The 15,599-nt window shown below is 42.6% G+C and overlaps 1 protein-coding gene across 1 annotated transcript in view; it reads left to right on the top strand.

The window, feature by feature from the left end:
• The first annotated feature begins 1,311 nt into the window (after nt 1-1,311).
• LOC112070142 (uncharacterized) overlaps nt 1,312-15,599 on the top strand; it is a 45,126-nt gene continuing 30,838 nt past the window's right edge. The window contains exons 1-2 of the mRNA XM_070438844.1: nt 1,312-1,597; nt 6,509-6,958. Coding sequence (XP_070294945.1) covers nt 1,432-1,597; nt 6,509-6,958 — 616 coding nt within the window. The 5' untranslated portion in view covers nt 1,312-1,431. The remainder of the gene's footprint in view (nt 1,598-6,508; nt 6,959-15,599) is intronic.

The following is a 15,599-nucleotide window of genomic DNA, read 5'->3' as shown; positions in this document are numbered from 1 at the left end:
TGGAGTCCCAGTCTGGGGCAGGAGTACCCAGAGCCCACGCAGATTAAAGAGGAACAGGAGGAAGTCAGGACCAGTCAGGAGGAAGAGCAGTTTCAAGGTCTGCAGCCTGATATCATGGAGTTCATATTCACTCCTTCCTGTGTGAAAAGTGAATGTAATCTGGAGGACCCACTTCAGTCCTTGACTCTTCCCCAAACCAAGACTGTGGAGAACAGAGAGAGTCACTCTAAACCAGTGGATCTCAAACCTTTTGCCACTGTGACCCACCTAAGGGGTTTCGAAATTCCAGATAATAAGAACAATGCCTACAGCCACAGCTCAGCCGTAAGCTGAGCTGTGGCTTGTAGGACTTGACAGCAACCGACCATTGGATTTCAGCCCACCATTAGATCCGAACCACCCAATGGGGGAACCCTACACCTGCCCCTTTTATGGCAAATCCTTCAAACATCTGTCCATGTACATGAGAATTCACAGAAGAGAGAAACCATTTAGCTGTGGTGACAGTGGGAATAGCTTCAATCCCAAGAAGCACCTAAATGAACATGGACAGACTCATACAGGAGTGAAATAACATGGCTGCTCAGTCTGTGATAAAATATTGACTCAGAAGACTTATCTGCTGAGGAATATGAATAATATACACAAAAGTAGAAAAACTGACCATGGAAATAACATCTTTGTTCAGAAGATGTGAATAAAAAGGCAGAATGTGGACAACACTCTTAGGAAAGGAAACCAACTCCAGACCATTCATACTATGGGCCTCAGATAAATACATATACTGTACCATGGACTTAATATTGTAAAACAATGTATGTAAATAAAGTTTGATTTGATTTGAATGATGAGGTAATGATCAAACAGTACAGAGTATTGTAGGAAATTCACAGTTCTGATGTTCAAAGTCTGTTTAATTTTTCCCTTCATTAGAAACAACAATATCTGAACATTTGATTTTGGTCAGGTTGATGTAATTGATACGTGAAATTAAAAACAATTCCAGAAAAGGCATCCTTGCATTTGTCCAAGACTATTTCCAAGAGTATTTCTCATAAATTCTGACCTAATGCTGCTCATTCATCATGTTGATTTAATCTTGTATGGAGTAATGATAAACTGTTGACTCCTGGGGAAGAATTGATTCTCCCAGATCATCCTGTACTTATGATAACCACTATTTGTCTACATGTAGTCATCGTTTTCCTTTACTACTGGTCTGTAGGCTGCCTTGCACAGTAAACTCCCATCCAGCTGGCGGCCCTGTTGTGTTTCTGGGTTCGTCACCAACTAGAACAAAGAATGTCCTAAGACTCCTTGACTTGAACACGGAAGTAGGATTGGTAACGTGTTTTTATTGTTCCTTGTGTGGAGTAAAGAAAGACATACTGACTAAACTAAATAGGCGACCCAGATCTAATTTTACTGAGAATGTCTAAACTACAGATGTTGTGTGTGTTTTTAAATGAGCGTTTAACGGAGGCTGCTTTGGAGATTTTCGGGGAAGTTGAGAAAACGGTAGTAGAGTACCAGGAGGAGAACGATCGGCTACGGAGAATGCTGCGGTTGACTCCAGAGATACAACAATGTCGAATAGGTTAGTATGTAGATACTGATAGCTAGCTATAGTTCCACTTTATTGATAAACTGTTAACTGATCACCACTTCATATATGTTGAAGAAGTTGTTTTTAAACTTACCGTGTATTAATAAAAACAGTGTCATAAAAACAGGAAGTGATTTTAATTTATTATAAAAAATATTATAAACTTTAGAAGTAAATAGCTTCTCTTCAATTACTGAGAAGTAATTGAAAATGGATTCTAGTTTTTAATTATTGAACTGGCATTATAGTTAACCTAGTCTTGAATTGACTGGCTTAAAAATTCAAATTGACCACAACGCTGATGTTTAATTAAAGACTGATAGAGCCCCACAGTGGAGGTGTAATAATAGCAGGAACAACCTAGCGCTCAAACAGGGAAATGGTTTCAATCGTTTTTCCACCATTCATTTTTCCCATAGGGGATTTTAGAACTTTGGACTGCGTTTCATGTTTGCTTACCCCGGTGTGACGTGTTGATAACCATGTACATCACTCTCAGACAAGGTGACTTTTAGCAATATTTTCTTCAGTGGCGGTCGGTGCTGTTTTTTTATGAGCACGGCCTTATTTCTATTACAGCATATTGGATGACTGTCATTCATATTCCATTCACCCAGTTTAATGTAACATTAATGGGTTTATGTTACTGTCATTCATATTCACCCAGTTCAATGTAACAGRGATAGGTTTAGGTTACTGTCATTCCTATTCACCCAGTTCAATGTAACAGTGATAGGTTTAGGTTACTGTCATTCATATTCCATTCACCCAGRTCAATGTAACAGTGATAGGTTTAGGTTACTGTCATTCATATTCCATTCACCCAGCTCAATGTAACATTGATAGGTTTAGGTTACTACATGATAKTCACATTTTCCCTATAGCCATCATGAGGTTGCTACAACGTAGCCTAGCCTATGAATGATAGTATACAACACAGATGCACAGGTTGGGAAGAATTTGTGTAATCAAGGTAACAGACAGCGAGACATTTTAATACCGCCTTGCACACTCTTGCCTGCATCTAGCTGATCTAGGGTGTAATCATTAGTCCAACAGTTGCAAACAAGAGTTTCTATTGGACAAATTCAGGTATGTTTATCCCTGTTCCGTTTGCTTCCGTTTAATAAAGTTTTTTAACAGAATCTGCGGAATGAATACACCCCTGATTACACGCAAACGCAGTTCACTTTCGTAGCAGCAACATACAAACAGTATGATCACTTTGAACGTTGTAGCTATAATTCCTTCTCGCGTCTACGTGCTCTCACCTTTTCCCTTCAGTGCACAACACATCAGCTGTCTGTGACCAGGCAACAAAAATCTTTCCAAGCCAAACCTTCATATCATAACCACTACACACAGCCTTCATCGTTTTAACCATTATTAGCTAACATGGGGCAGCGGGTAGCTTAGTGGTTAGAGCGTTGGGCCAGTAACCAAAAGGTTGCTGGATCGAACCCCCGAGCTGACAAGGTAAAAATCTGTCGTTCTGCCCCTGAACAAGGCAGTTAACCCACTGTTCCCCAGTAGACCGTATTTTGTTAATAAGAATTTGTTCTGAATTGACTTGTCTAGTTAAATTATAACGTCATAGTCAACATAGCTACTAGAACTATCATGTTAGTAAACCCTCTACAATCATGCAGTACAGTGTAGTCAGCAAGCAGTTTAGCAGTTACACCGGTGGGCCCCGGTGGAAATAAATTAATAAAACCAAAAGCTTATCTTGACTTGGAAGAGTTCCAGGGTTGGATAGCCATAGCCAGCTAGCTAATGTAACAGTGTTGCTTCTGTCCCTCTCCTCGCCCCAACCTGGACTTTAACCAGGGACCCTCTGAACACATCAACAACTGCCTCCCACGAAGCATCGTTACCTATCGCTCCACAAAAACGTGGCCCTCGCAGAGCAAGGGAAACAACTACTTCAAGGTCTCAGAGCGAGTGACGTCAACCGATTGAAACGCTAGTAGCGCGCACCGCTAACTGGTTACACTAACATAGCATCCATCTCTTTTTGAGCTGGGTGTTCGAGTAGGCTTAATTAGCTAGCTGCATTCTCTAGCTAAGTGGAAGTGAAAAATAGACTAAATTTAGCCAGCTCTCCCTCTCTTCTCCTTCATTTTTGAAGGTATTAAATCGTTCAAAAGTGTTCAACTATTGTCTTTCTCTCTTTGAGTCAACTACTCACCACATGTTATGCAGTGCTAGCTAGCTGTAGCTTATGCTTTCAGTACTAGTTTAATTCTCTGATCCTATGATTGTGTGGACAACATGTCAGTTCATGCTCAAGGAGCTCTGATAGGTTGGAGGATGTCATCCCAAAGTTGTCATAATTACTGTGTAAGTCTATAGAAGGGGGTGAGAACAATGAACCTCCTAGGTTTTGTATTAAAGTCATTGTACGCAGAGGAGGACAGAAACTAGCTGTCCTCCGGCTACACCATGGTGCTACCCTACAGAGTGCTGCTGAGGCTACTGTACAGTTATGGCCAAAAGTTTTGAGAATGACACAAATATTAATTTTCACAAAGTTTGCCGCTTCAGTGTCTTTAGATATTTTTGTCAGATGTTACTATGGAATACTAAAGTATAATTACAAGCATTTCTTAAGTGTCAAAGGCTTTTATTGACAATTCCATGAAGTTGATGCAAAGAGTCAATATTTGCAGTATTGACCCATCTTTTTCAAGACCTCTGCAATCCGCCCTGGCATGCTGTCAATTAACTTCTGGGCCACATCCTGACTGATGGCAGTTCATCCTTGCATAATCAATGCTTGGAGTTTGTCACAAAAGGCATTGTTCGTCACCAAACTGTTCCTGGATAGTTGGGAGAAGTTGCTCTCGGAGGATTTGTTGGTACCATTCTTTATTCGTGGATGTTTTCTTAGGCAAATTGTGAGTGAGCCCACTCCCTTGGCTGAGAAGCAACCCCACACATGAATGGTCTCAGGATGCTTTACTCTTGGCATGACACTGGACTGATGGTAGCGCTCACCTTGTCTTCTCCGGACAAGCTTTTTTCCAGGTTCGCCCCAAACAATCGGAAAGGGGATTCGTCAGAGAAAATGACTTTACCCCAGTCCTCAGCAGTCCAATCCCTGTACCTTTTGCAGAATATCAGTCTGTCCCTGATGTTTTTCCTGGAGAGAAGTGGCTTCTTTGCTGCCCTTCTTGACACCAGGCCATCCTCCAAAAGTCTTCAGCTCATTGTTCATGCAGATGCACTCACACCTGCCTGCTGCCATTCCTGAGCAAGCTCTATACTGGTGGTGCCCCGATCCCGCAGCTAAATCAACTTTAGGAGACGGTCCTGGCGCTTGCTGGACTGTCTTGGTCGCCCTGAAGCCTTCTTCACAACAACTGAACTGCTCTCCTTGAAGTTCTTGATGATCCGATAAATGGTTGATTTAGGTGCAATTTTACTGACAGCAATATCCTTGCCTGTGAAGCCCTTTTTGTGCAAAGCAATGATGATGGCACGTGTTTCCTTACACGTAACCATGGTTGGCAGAGGAAGAACAATGATTCCAAGCACCACCCTCCTTTTGAAGCTTCCAGTCTGTTATTCGAACTCAATCAGCATGACAGAGTGATCTCCAGCCTTGTCCTCGTCAACACTCACACCTGTGTTAACGAGAGAATCACTGACATGATGTCAGCTGGTCCTTTTGTGGCAGGGCTGAAATGCAGTGGAAATGTTTTTGGGGGATTAAGTTCATTTGCATGGCAAAGAGGGACTTTGCAATTACTTGCAATTCATCTGATCACTCTTCATAACATTCTGGAGTATATGCAAATTGCCATCATACAAACTGAGGCAGCAGACTTTGTGAAAATTAATATTTGTGTCATTCTCAAAACCTTTGGCCACGACTGTAGACCTTCATTGATAAAAAGTGTGTTTTAATCAATTATTTGGTAGAATAAACAAACATGAGTTGGCGCACACCCAGAAATTATTTTGTGTGGAGGTGCTGACTAACAGCGAATAAACTATAAAAAGAAAGCGAGTTGCACACTCATATATATATATATATATACTCCTCATATAAACTGAGTAAATCACCAACGTTTCAGCATCACTGTGCCTTCTTCATAAATTCAAAAGGAGAGGCTACAAGGACAAACTCTTGATGCTGCAATGATGAAAATATCAACAACAAAATATCAAATAAAAGATTGTGGCGTTTGTAGTTCTTTATGTTTGTAGTTCTTTGTGTTTGTAGTTCTTTGTGTTTGTAGTTTTTTATGATAGCCACATGAGGAGCTGATTATCATTTCATTTGTGGGGGATAAATATAGGCGAATATATTAATAAAAGTCACCTTGTCCTAGAGAGATTTACACGGTTATCAAAACGTCACGCCAGGGTTAGCCTCCTTATTATAAGTCATTGTAAAGGGTAAGCCTACACAAAACACAGTCCTTATTTTATTGTAAAATCCCCTATGGGAAATGGTGGAAAAACGATTAGAACCATTTCCCTGTTTGACCGTTTTATGGTTATTATGACTTATACTGTGGTTATTTGGTATTTTATTAGGATTCCCATTAGCTGTTGCAAAAGCAGCAGCTACTCTTCCTGTGGTCCACATGAAACATGACATCATCCAGAACATTAATAGACAAGAACAGCTCAAGGACAGAACTACAGAAAACATTTTTAATGGCACATGTAGCCTACATATCAATACATACTCACAAAATATCTAGGTCAAGTAGAGGAGAGACGTTGTGAGGTGTTGCTTTATCTGTTTTTTAAACCAGGTTTGCTTTTCATTTGAGGAATTTGAGATGGAACAGAGTTCCATGAGACAATGGCTCTATATAATACTGTACTCTTTCTTGAATTTGTTCTGGATTTGGGGACAGTGGTAACCTTTGCTCCTCCTCTCAGTCCCTCCAGAATCCCTGCAGCTCTCTGTCTCTGAAGAGGAGGTTCCCCCTGAGCAGCAGGAGTGGAGCCCCAGTCTGGGACAGAAGGACCCAGAGACCAAACAGATTAAAGAGGAACAAGAGGAAGTCAGGACCAGTCAGGAGGAAGAGCAGCTTCAAGGGGTGGAGCCTGATATCATAGAGTTCATATTTACTCCTTCCTGTGTGAAAAGTGAATGTGATCTGGAGGACCCACGTCAAGAACCCATACTAGCTGAATACCCAACTCTCAGTCCACTGAAAATGTCTAAACTACAGTCGTTTCGAGAGTTTTTAAATGAGCGTTTAACGGCGTTTGCTGCTGTGGAGATTTCCAGGGAATTTGCGAAAGCAGTAGCGGAGTACCAGGAAGAGAATGATCGGCTACGGAGACTGCTGCGGATCACACCGGAGATTAAACTATGTAGAATAGGTTAGTATGTAGACATACTGACAGCTAGCTGTACATGGATAAAAACATACCTGTGTCACGAAAACCAGGAAGTTATTTGAATGTATGAAAATAGGTTCTAGAATTTACTGACTTTAGAAACAGATAAAAAAGAAACCGATGCAAATTTCTTACATTTTATATTTCGGTCGTTCAACCTTCATCGGAGCAAATCTCCCCAAACAGTGAGACAGATGAGGCCACTAAGGCTGCGTTTATACAGGCAGACCAATTCTGATTTCCCCCCCACACTAATTGGTCTTTTGACCAATCATATATCTTTTCACGCCAGATAATTTTCAGTGCTGATCTGATTGGTCAATAAAATGGGAAAGAGATTAGACTTGGGAAGCCTTAGAGAGCCAGAGATAATTACAGATACCTGCTGTAACCCAAAGGGCCATTCAATGTCATATCAGATAGAACAGAACATAAAGATGTAATTCTACAAACACAAAATGAGGTGTTTGTATCAGGAACCCATACTCTCAGACAGAGAACAATACAGATGACAATCTGCAACAAAAAGAAAGACAAGGTGAACACACATAACACTTCAGTGCTTTCAGGAAGTATTCAGACCGCTTGACTTTTCCCACATTTTGTTACGTTACAGCCTTATTCTAAAATCCATTTACATATTTATTCAGACCCTTTACTCAGTACTTTGCTGAAGCACCTTTGGCAGCGATTACAGTCTTGAGTCTTCTTGGGTGTGATGCTACAAGCTTGGCACACCTGTATTTGGGGAGTTTCTTCCATTCTTCTCTGCAGATCCTCTCAAGCTCTGTCAGGTTGGATGGGGAGCGTCGCTGCACAGCTATTTTCAGGTCTCGCCAGAGATGTTAGATCGGGTTCAAGTCCGGGCTCTGGTTGGGCCACTCAAGACATTCAGAACTTGTCCCGAAGCCACCCTGCGTTGTCTTGGCTGTGTGCTTAGGTCATAGTCCTGTTAAAACCTTGCACCCTTTCTGAGTCTGAGCGCTCGGGAGCAGGTTTTCATCAAGGATCTCTGTTACTTCAAATCAAATGTTAGTTGGTCACATACACATATTTAGCAGATGTTATTGCGAGGTAGATAAAATGCTGTGTTCCCGCTCCAACTGTGCAGTAGTATCTAACAATTCACAACAATACACAAATCTAAAAAGTAAAGAATGGAATTAAAAATATATAAATATTAGGATAGCATTTTTGAGTGGGCATTGATAAAATAAGTAGAATAGTGTAGACATTTGAGTAAAGCAGTATTGTAAACTTTTAAAGTGGCCAGTGATCCATGTTCTGCATCTTCTAAGGTGCAGGTTTGAGTAACTCCCGAGTGCGCAGTGGTCCTAGACACTGCATCTCATGCATCTCAGTGCAAGAGCGTCACTGACAGTACCTGTTGAATCCAGGCTGCCATCACATCCGGCCGTTGATAGGGGTCCTATAGGCGTCGCGCAATTGGCCAGCGTCGCCTGGGTAGGCTGTCATGAATAAGAATGTGTTCTTAACTGACTTTACTAGTTAATTATAACTCAGCAAAAAAAAAGAAATGTCCTCTCACTGTCAACTGCGTTTATTTTCCCGCCAAACCTTAACATGTGTAAATATTTGATATAGGATAAGATTAATTCAAAACTGAGACATAAACTGAACAAGTTCACAACATTGACTAACAGAAATGGATTAAGGTGTCCCTGAACAAATGGGAATATCAAAATCAAAAGTAACAGTCAGTATCTGGTGTGGCCACCAGCTGCATTAAGTACTGCAGTGCATCTCCTCCTCATGGACTGCACCAGATTTGCCAGTTCTTGCTGTGGGATGTTACCCCACTCTTCCACCAAGGCACCTGCAAGTTCCCGGACATTTCTGGGGGGAATGGCCCTAGCCCTCACCCTCCGATCCAACAGGTCCCAGATGTGCTCAATGGGATTGAAATCTGTGCTCTTCGCTGGCCATGGCAGAACACTGACATCCCTGTCTTGCAGGAAATCACTCACAGAACAAGCAGTATGGCAGGTGGCATTGTCATGCTGGAGGGTCATGTCAGGATGAGCCTGCAGGAAGGGTACCACATGAGGGAGGAGGATGTCTTCCCTGTAACGCACAGCGTTGAGATTGCCTGCAATGACAACAAGCTCAGTTCGATGATGCTGTGACACACCACCCCAGACTATGACGGACCCTCCACCTCCAAATCGATCCCGCTCCAGAGTACAGGCCTCGGTGTAACGCTCATTCCTTCGACAATAAACGCGAATCCGACCATCACCCCTGGTGAGACAAAACCACGACTCGTCAGTGTTGAGCACTTTTTGCCAGTCCTGTCTGGTCCAGCGACGGTGGGTTTTGCCCATAAGCTACGTTGTTGCCGGTGATGTCTGGTGAGGACCTGCCTTACAACAGGCCTACAAGCCCTCAGTCCAGCCTCTCTCAGCCTATTGCGGACAGTCTGAGCACTGAAGGAGGAATTGTGCATTCCTGATGTAACTCGGGCAGTTGTTGTTGCCATCCTGTACCTGTCCCGCAGGTGTGATGTTCGGATGTACCGATCCTGTGCAGGTGTTGTTACACGTGGTCTGCCACTGCGAGGACGATCAGCTGTCCGTCCTGTCTCCCTGTAGCGCTGTCTTAGGCATCTCACAGTATGAACATTGCAATTTATTGCCCTGGCCACATCTGCAGTCCTCATGCCTCCTTGCAGCATGCCTAAGGCACGTTCACGCAGATGAGCAGGGACCCAGGACATCTTTCTTTTGGTGTTTTTCAGAGTCCGTAGAAAGGCCTCTTTAGTGTCATAAATTTTCATAACTGTGACCTTAATTGCCTTCCGTCTGTAAGCTGTTAGTGTCTTAACGACCGTTCCACAGGTGCATGTTCATAAATTGTTTATGGTTCATTGAACAAGCATGGGAAACAGTGTTTAACCCTTTACAATGAAGATCTGTGAAGTTATTTGGATTTTTACGAATTATCTTTGAAAGACAGGGTCCTGAAAAAGGGACGTTATTTATATATATATTTTAAATAATTCGGTTGTTGCTGGGTAGTGATGGCTATTTAACAGTCTGATGGCCTTGAGGTAGAAGCTGTTTTTCAGTCTCTCGGTCCCAGCTTTGATGCACCTGTACTGACCTTGCCTTCTGGATGATAGTGGGGTGAACAGTTAGTGGCTCGGGTGGTTGTTGTCCTTGATGATCTTTTTGGCCTTCCTGTGACATCGGGTGCTGTAGGTGTCCTGGAGGGCAGGTAGTTGTGCAGACCTCACTACCCTCTGGAGAGCCCTGCGGTTGCGGGCGGTGCAGTTGCCGTACCAGGCGGTGATACAGCCTGACAGGTCTCAATTGTGCATCTGTAAAAGTTTCTGAGGGTCTTAGGGGCCAAGCCCCCCGTTGCCCCTTCTTCACCACACTGTCTGTGTGGGTGGACCATTTCAGATTGTCAGTGATGTGTACGCCGAGGAACTTGAAGCTTTCCACCTTCTCCACTGTGGTCCCGTCGATGTGGATTGGGGCGTGCTCCCTCTGCTGTCTCCTGAAGTCCACGATCAGCTACGTTTTGTTGACGTTGAGGGAGATGTTATTTAACGTCTTTAACACTACCTTTTTTCCAGACCTAGGGTGTCGGAACTCGGAGGTTTTTACCAGGGACCTCACAATCCGATAAATCCTCATTCAGTCCTAACCGCTGCAGGGTATCAAGTAGGGCTGGGCGATATGGCCTAAAAGTAATCTCTACATTCTTGCGATACAGGCATTTTCGCCTAGCCCTATTGTCAAGGCTGTATCCAGGCTGTATAGCTGGGTAACCTCTGTATCCAGGCTGTATAGCTGGGTAACTTCTGTATCAAGGCTGTATAGCTGGGTAACCTCTGTATCCAGGCTGTATAGCTGGGTAACCTCTGTATCCAGGCTGTATAGCTGGGTAACCTCTGATCCAGGCTCTATACTTAAACCTTCGTATCCAGCTGTATACTAGAACCTCTGTATCAGCGTATAGCTAGTAACCTCTTTCCAGACTTGTATACGGTACCTCTTATCCACTGTATACACGTAACTCTACTCTCCTCTCTCCTTCCCATCCAGAATCCTGCGCTTTTCTGGTCTCTGAAGGAGTCCCTCCTGAGCAGCAGCCCTGTAGCAGCGAGGACCCAGTCTGGGACAGAAGACCCAGAGACCATAAATTTTTAAACATGAACAGAGAGTCAGACATCAGGAGGAAGAGCAGCTTCAAGGTCTGCAGCCTGATATATGAAGTTCATATTCACATCCTTCCTGTGTGAAAAAGTGAATTTCATGTAGGATCGCAAACCAAGATGTGGAGAACAGAAGAGTGACTCTAACCAGTGGATCTCAAACCTTTTGTCATTGTACCACATAATGGGTCTCAACATTCCCTGTGACTCCAGATAATCAAAACATGCCTCCAGCCACAGTGTAGCTGTAAGCAGTGAAACAGTAGGATTGCATCAGCCACCATTGGATCGAAACCACCCATGGGGGAACATTGTTCCAATCCCAGCACCATGTCTAAACAACGTACACTGCCGTGACTTGGTGAAGCGTTATTGCTCTGAAAGGCTGACTAGAGACATGTGACTCTCACAAGAAGACCAGTGAATGCAGCTTTTGCAAAAAAGTACAACCTACTGTCAACTAAGCCATGTCGACTCTGTCACGGTGGGAAACCTGCACTCCCTTTTTGGATGACCTTCAAAACAAAGGAGCTCTGTCCAATCACATGAGGATTCACACAGGAGAGTAAATCATTTAGCTGCTTGTGACTTGGGAAAAGATTCAATCGGAAGATGAGCCTAACTGAACATAAACTGACTCACACAGGAGAGAAAACCATTTAGCTGTGTTGATGGTGGGAAAAGCTTCAATCGGAAAGGTCACTAACATCAACAAACTGACCACACGGGAAGAAAACCATTTAGCTTGTGAGTGTCGGGAAAAGCTTCAATCGGAAGGGGCACCTAACACTGCACAATCTGACTCACCAAGGAGAGAAACATTTATCTGTGGTGACTGGGCAAAACTTCAATCGGAAGGGGCACCTAACCATGCATAAACTGACTCACACAGGAGAGAAACCATTTAGCTGTGGTGACTGTGGGAAAAGCTTCAATCGGAAGGAACATCTAACCATGCATAAACTGACTCACACAGGCGAGAAACCTTTTAGCTGTGGTGACTGTGGGAAAAGCTTCAATCAGAAAGGGGACCTAAGGAGGCACAAACTGATTCACACAGGAGAGAAACAACATGGCTGCTCCTTCTGTGGTAAAGGATTCACTCAGAAGACGAATCTGCTGAGGCATGTAGACAAAGTCCACAAAGGAAGAAAACAGGACAGAAACTGAAAGAGGGGGAAAGGGGGATACCTAGGTAGTGTTCCAACTGAATGCATTCCACTGAAATGTGTCTCCCGCATTTAACCCAACCCCTGTGAATCAGAGAGGCTGCCTTAATCGACATCCACGTTGTCGGCGCCCAGGGATCAGTGGGTTAACTGCCTTGCTCATTGGCAGAACGACAGATTTTTACCTTGTCAGCTCGGAGATTCGATCCAGCAAACCTTTCGGTTACTGGAAAGAACATTAGGACAAAGAGATTGTCTGGGGAAAAATAATTAATGGCAATAGGAAAAAGAAACATATCAAATACTTAGGATGCTTAATGAGTGACAACAAACAACAAATATATAAAGATGCCTTTATACCATTACTCAACTATATGAAAGCAGATCTAATTCAATGGAATAATCTTCCTGTAAATCTTACAGGTAGAAGAAACCTCTTCAAAATTGCTCCTAAAGGTTTTGTATTTATTTTCGGTAATACCAATTACCCAACCGAAGAAATTATTTGGAAAAGTATACTGGGTCATAAGTCTGTATATGATCACGATACAGCCACATGATTGGTCAGTGGGGGAGTGGGTCTGGGGGTGGTTTTACCTTCCTGAGGGTGGTTTTACCTTCCTGGGGGTGGTTTTACCTTCCTGAGGGTGGTTGGGGGGGGCATAGTGAGAGACCCAAGATTCTCTTCTCATCATGAAAAAAAAAAACATAGACAATTGATCTGCCATCACTGACACAATGGAAAAATCAAATGATTTATTATCGAAATGTTGAAATATCAACCGAGGAAAAACGAATTGGTACAATTTTAAGGCTGTGGCAAACAATAATGCAGGTATTAGGGATGGAGGTGTGGTCAGGTATTAGGGATGGAGATGTGGTCAGGTATTAGAGATGGAGGTGTGGTCAGGTATTAGGGATGGAGATGGGGTCAGGTATTAGAGATGGAGGTGTGGACAGGTATTAGAGATGGAGGTGTGGTCAGGTATTAGAGTATTAGGGATGGAGGATGGGTGGTCCAGGTTGATTATCTAGATTATGTAGCCGTGCGTCGGGGTTTCTGTGTGGCTTCCAAGCTGTTACTTCTGACGGCGGGATTTTGCGCGTGTGCGTTAGGTGTCTATGTTCTGTGCTCAGGGGTTCTGTTGCCGACTGGTCTTGGGCTGTGATTCTCTTTTTTGTTGATGCTGGCGCTGGTTTATGGCGTTGAGAGGTGCTGGTGATTTGTCTCGGGGCTCGCTGGTTTTACTGGCCTGATGAGTACCCTTCTTTGGTTTCGGGTCTGCTGCGGATTGGGTGACGTTTGCGATATTCGGTTGGTAGGTCGTGTTGGTGGCCCAGCTCTGCCTGGTCGGGTTATTGTGTTAGTGGTGCCGGCGATGGAGGGTCGTGGTCACTGGCGGCACGTATAGTTAGACGATGGAGGTGTGGTCAGGTTAGAGGTATGGAGGGAGATGGATGGTGCTGTGGGTCAGGTATTAGAGGATGGTAGGTGTGGTGGTATTAGAGATGGATGGTGTGGTGCTTGGTAATGGTTTACATGTTAGAGATGGAGGTGTGGTCAGGTATTAGTGATGGAGGTGTGGTCAGGTATTAGTGATGGAGGGTGGGTCAGGTATTTAGAGATGGAGGTTGTGGTCAGGTTTAGAGATGCGGGTGCTGGTCAGGTATATATACGAGATGGAGGTGTGGTCAGGTATTGAAGATGGAGAGTTGTGGTCAGGTATTCATTACAGATGTGGGGTGTGGTCAGGTATTAGAGATGGACGGTGTGGGTTCAGGTATTAGAGATGGAGGTGTGGTTAGGTATAGAGATGGAGGTGTGGTCGGGTATTAGAGATGAGGTGTGGTCAGGTTGTAGGGTGGAGGTGTGTCGGTATTAGGGATGGGGTCGGGTCAGAGGAAGATGTGTAGTTGTGTTTGTATCTGGAGGAAAACTTTTTAACATTTTTTAAAGTTGGTCAGGTAAGTGATAAAAAGGGCAGGATGTGGAACAATTCTCTTAGGAAGCACAGTGAGTTATGGCCCTCATCAATATGGACGAGACATGGCTCTGGTTGCTTGCCTGGAGGTCAGAGTCCTGTACCACAAAGATCAAAAGGAAAACTGCAAACTTCCTTCCAAATGCTGCCATCAGGTCGGTGACAACAGGTGGAGCTCCGATGAAAATGGCCAAAAAATATTTGATCCCTCCCGCAGTGACACCTTCATTAAGACTGATGAACGGATATATTAAGATGTTTCATTTGTTCTCATTCTGACATGTAAATGTTTCATTGTTTTCATTCTGACATTAAATGTTTTAATTTGTTTCTTCCAATGTAAATGTTTTATTGTTTATTCTGACATGTAATGTTTTAATTTGTTTCATTCTGATCTGTAAATGTTTCATTGTTTTCATTCTGCATTTCATTCTGACATGTATGTTTAATTGTTTCTCGACATGTAAATGTTTATTTGTTCATTCTGATGTAATGTTTCATTTTGTTTCATTCTGACTTTCCTTCTGACATGTACGTTTAATTTGTTTCATTCTGACATGTAATGTTGAATTTGTTTCATTCTGACAGTGTATGTTGTAATTTGTTTCATTCTGAATTTCTTTCTTGACATGTTTAAATGGTTTCATTTGTTTCTTCTGACATGTAAATGTTTTCAATTTGTTTCATTCTGACTGTTAAATTTATCAGTGTCAATTTGTTTTCATTCTGACATGTAAAGTTGTTATGTTTCATTCTGACATGTAATGTTTATTTTTTCATTCTGACCATTGTAGTGTTTCATGTGTTCATCAATTCTGAACAGAATGTTTGCTTTTATAGTTGCTTGACTCGTAATGTCGATTGTTTATGAATTCTTCTGGACATCATGTTTTTTTCATCTGGACATTTCCATTCTGACGTGTAATGTTGTTATTGTGTTTCATTCTGACATGTAAATGTTCATTTGTGCTTCATTCGATGTAAATGTATCTTTGTTCATGTCTTGACATTTCATTCTGACATGTAACATGTTTTAATTGTGTTTCATTCTGACATGTAAATGTTTTAGATTTGTTTCGTTTCATCTGACAGTGTAAATGTTTCATTTGTTTCATTCTGACATTCTATTTGTGGACATTGTAAAGTGTTTCATGTTGTTTCATTCTCAATGTAAATGTTTCAATTCTGTTTCATTCTGACATGTAAATGTTGTCATTTGTTTCATTCTGACATTTCAGTTCTGACATGTTAAATGTTTTGATTGTTTATTCTGACGATTTAATTTGCAC

The sequence above is a fragment of the Salvelinus sp. IW2-2015 genome, unplaced genomic scaffold (genome assembly GCF_002910315.2).
Source record: "Salvelinus sp. IW2-2015 unplaced genomic scaffold, ASM291031v2 Un_scaffold1234, whole genome shotgun sequence".
In the NCBI taxonomy this organism is placed as follows: Eukaryota; Metazoa; Chordata; class Actinopteri; order Salmoniformes; family Salmonidae; genus Salvelinus; species Salvelinus sp. IW2-2015.
This window is presented reverse-complemented; position numbering and strand designations above follow the sequence as displayed.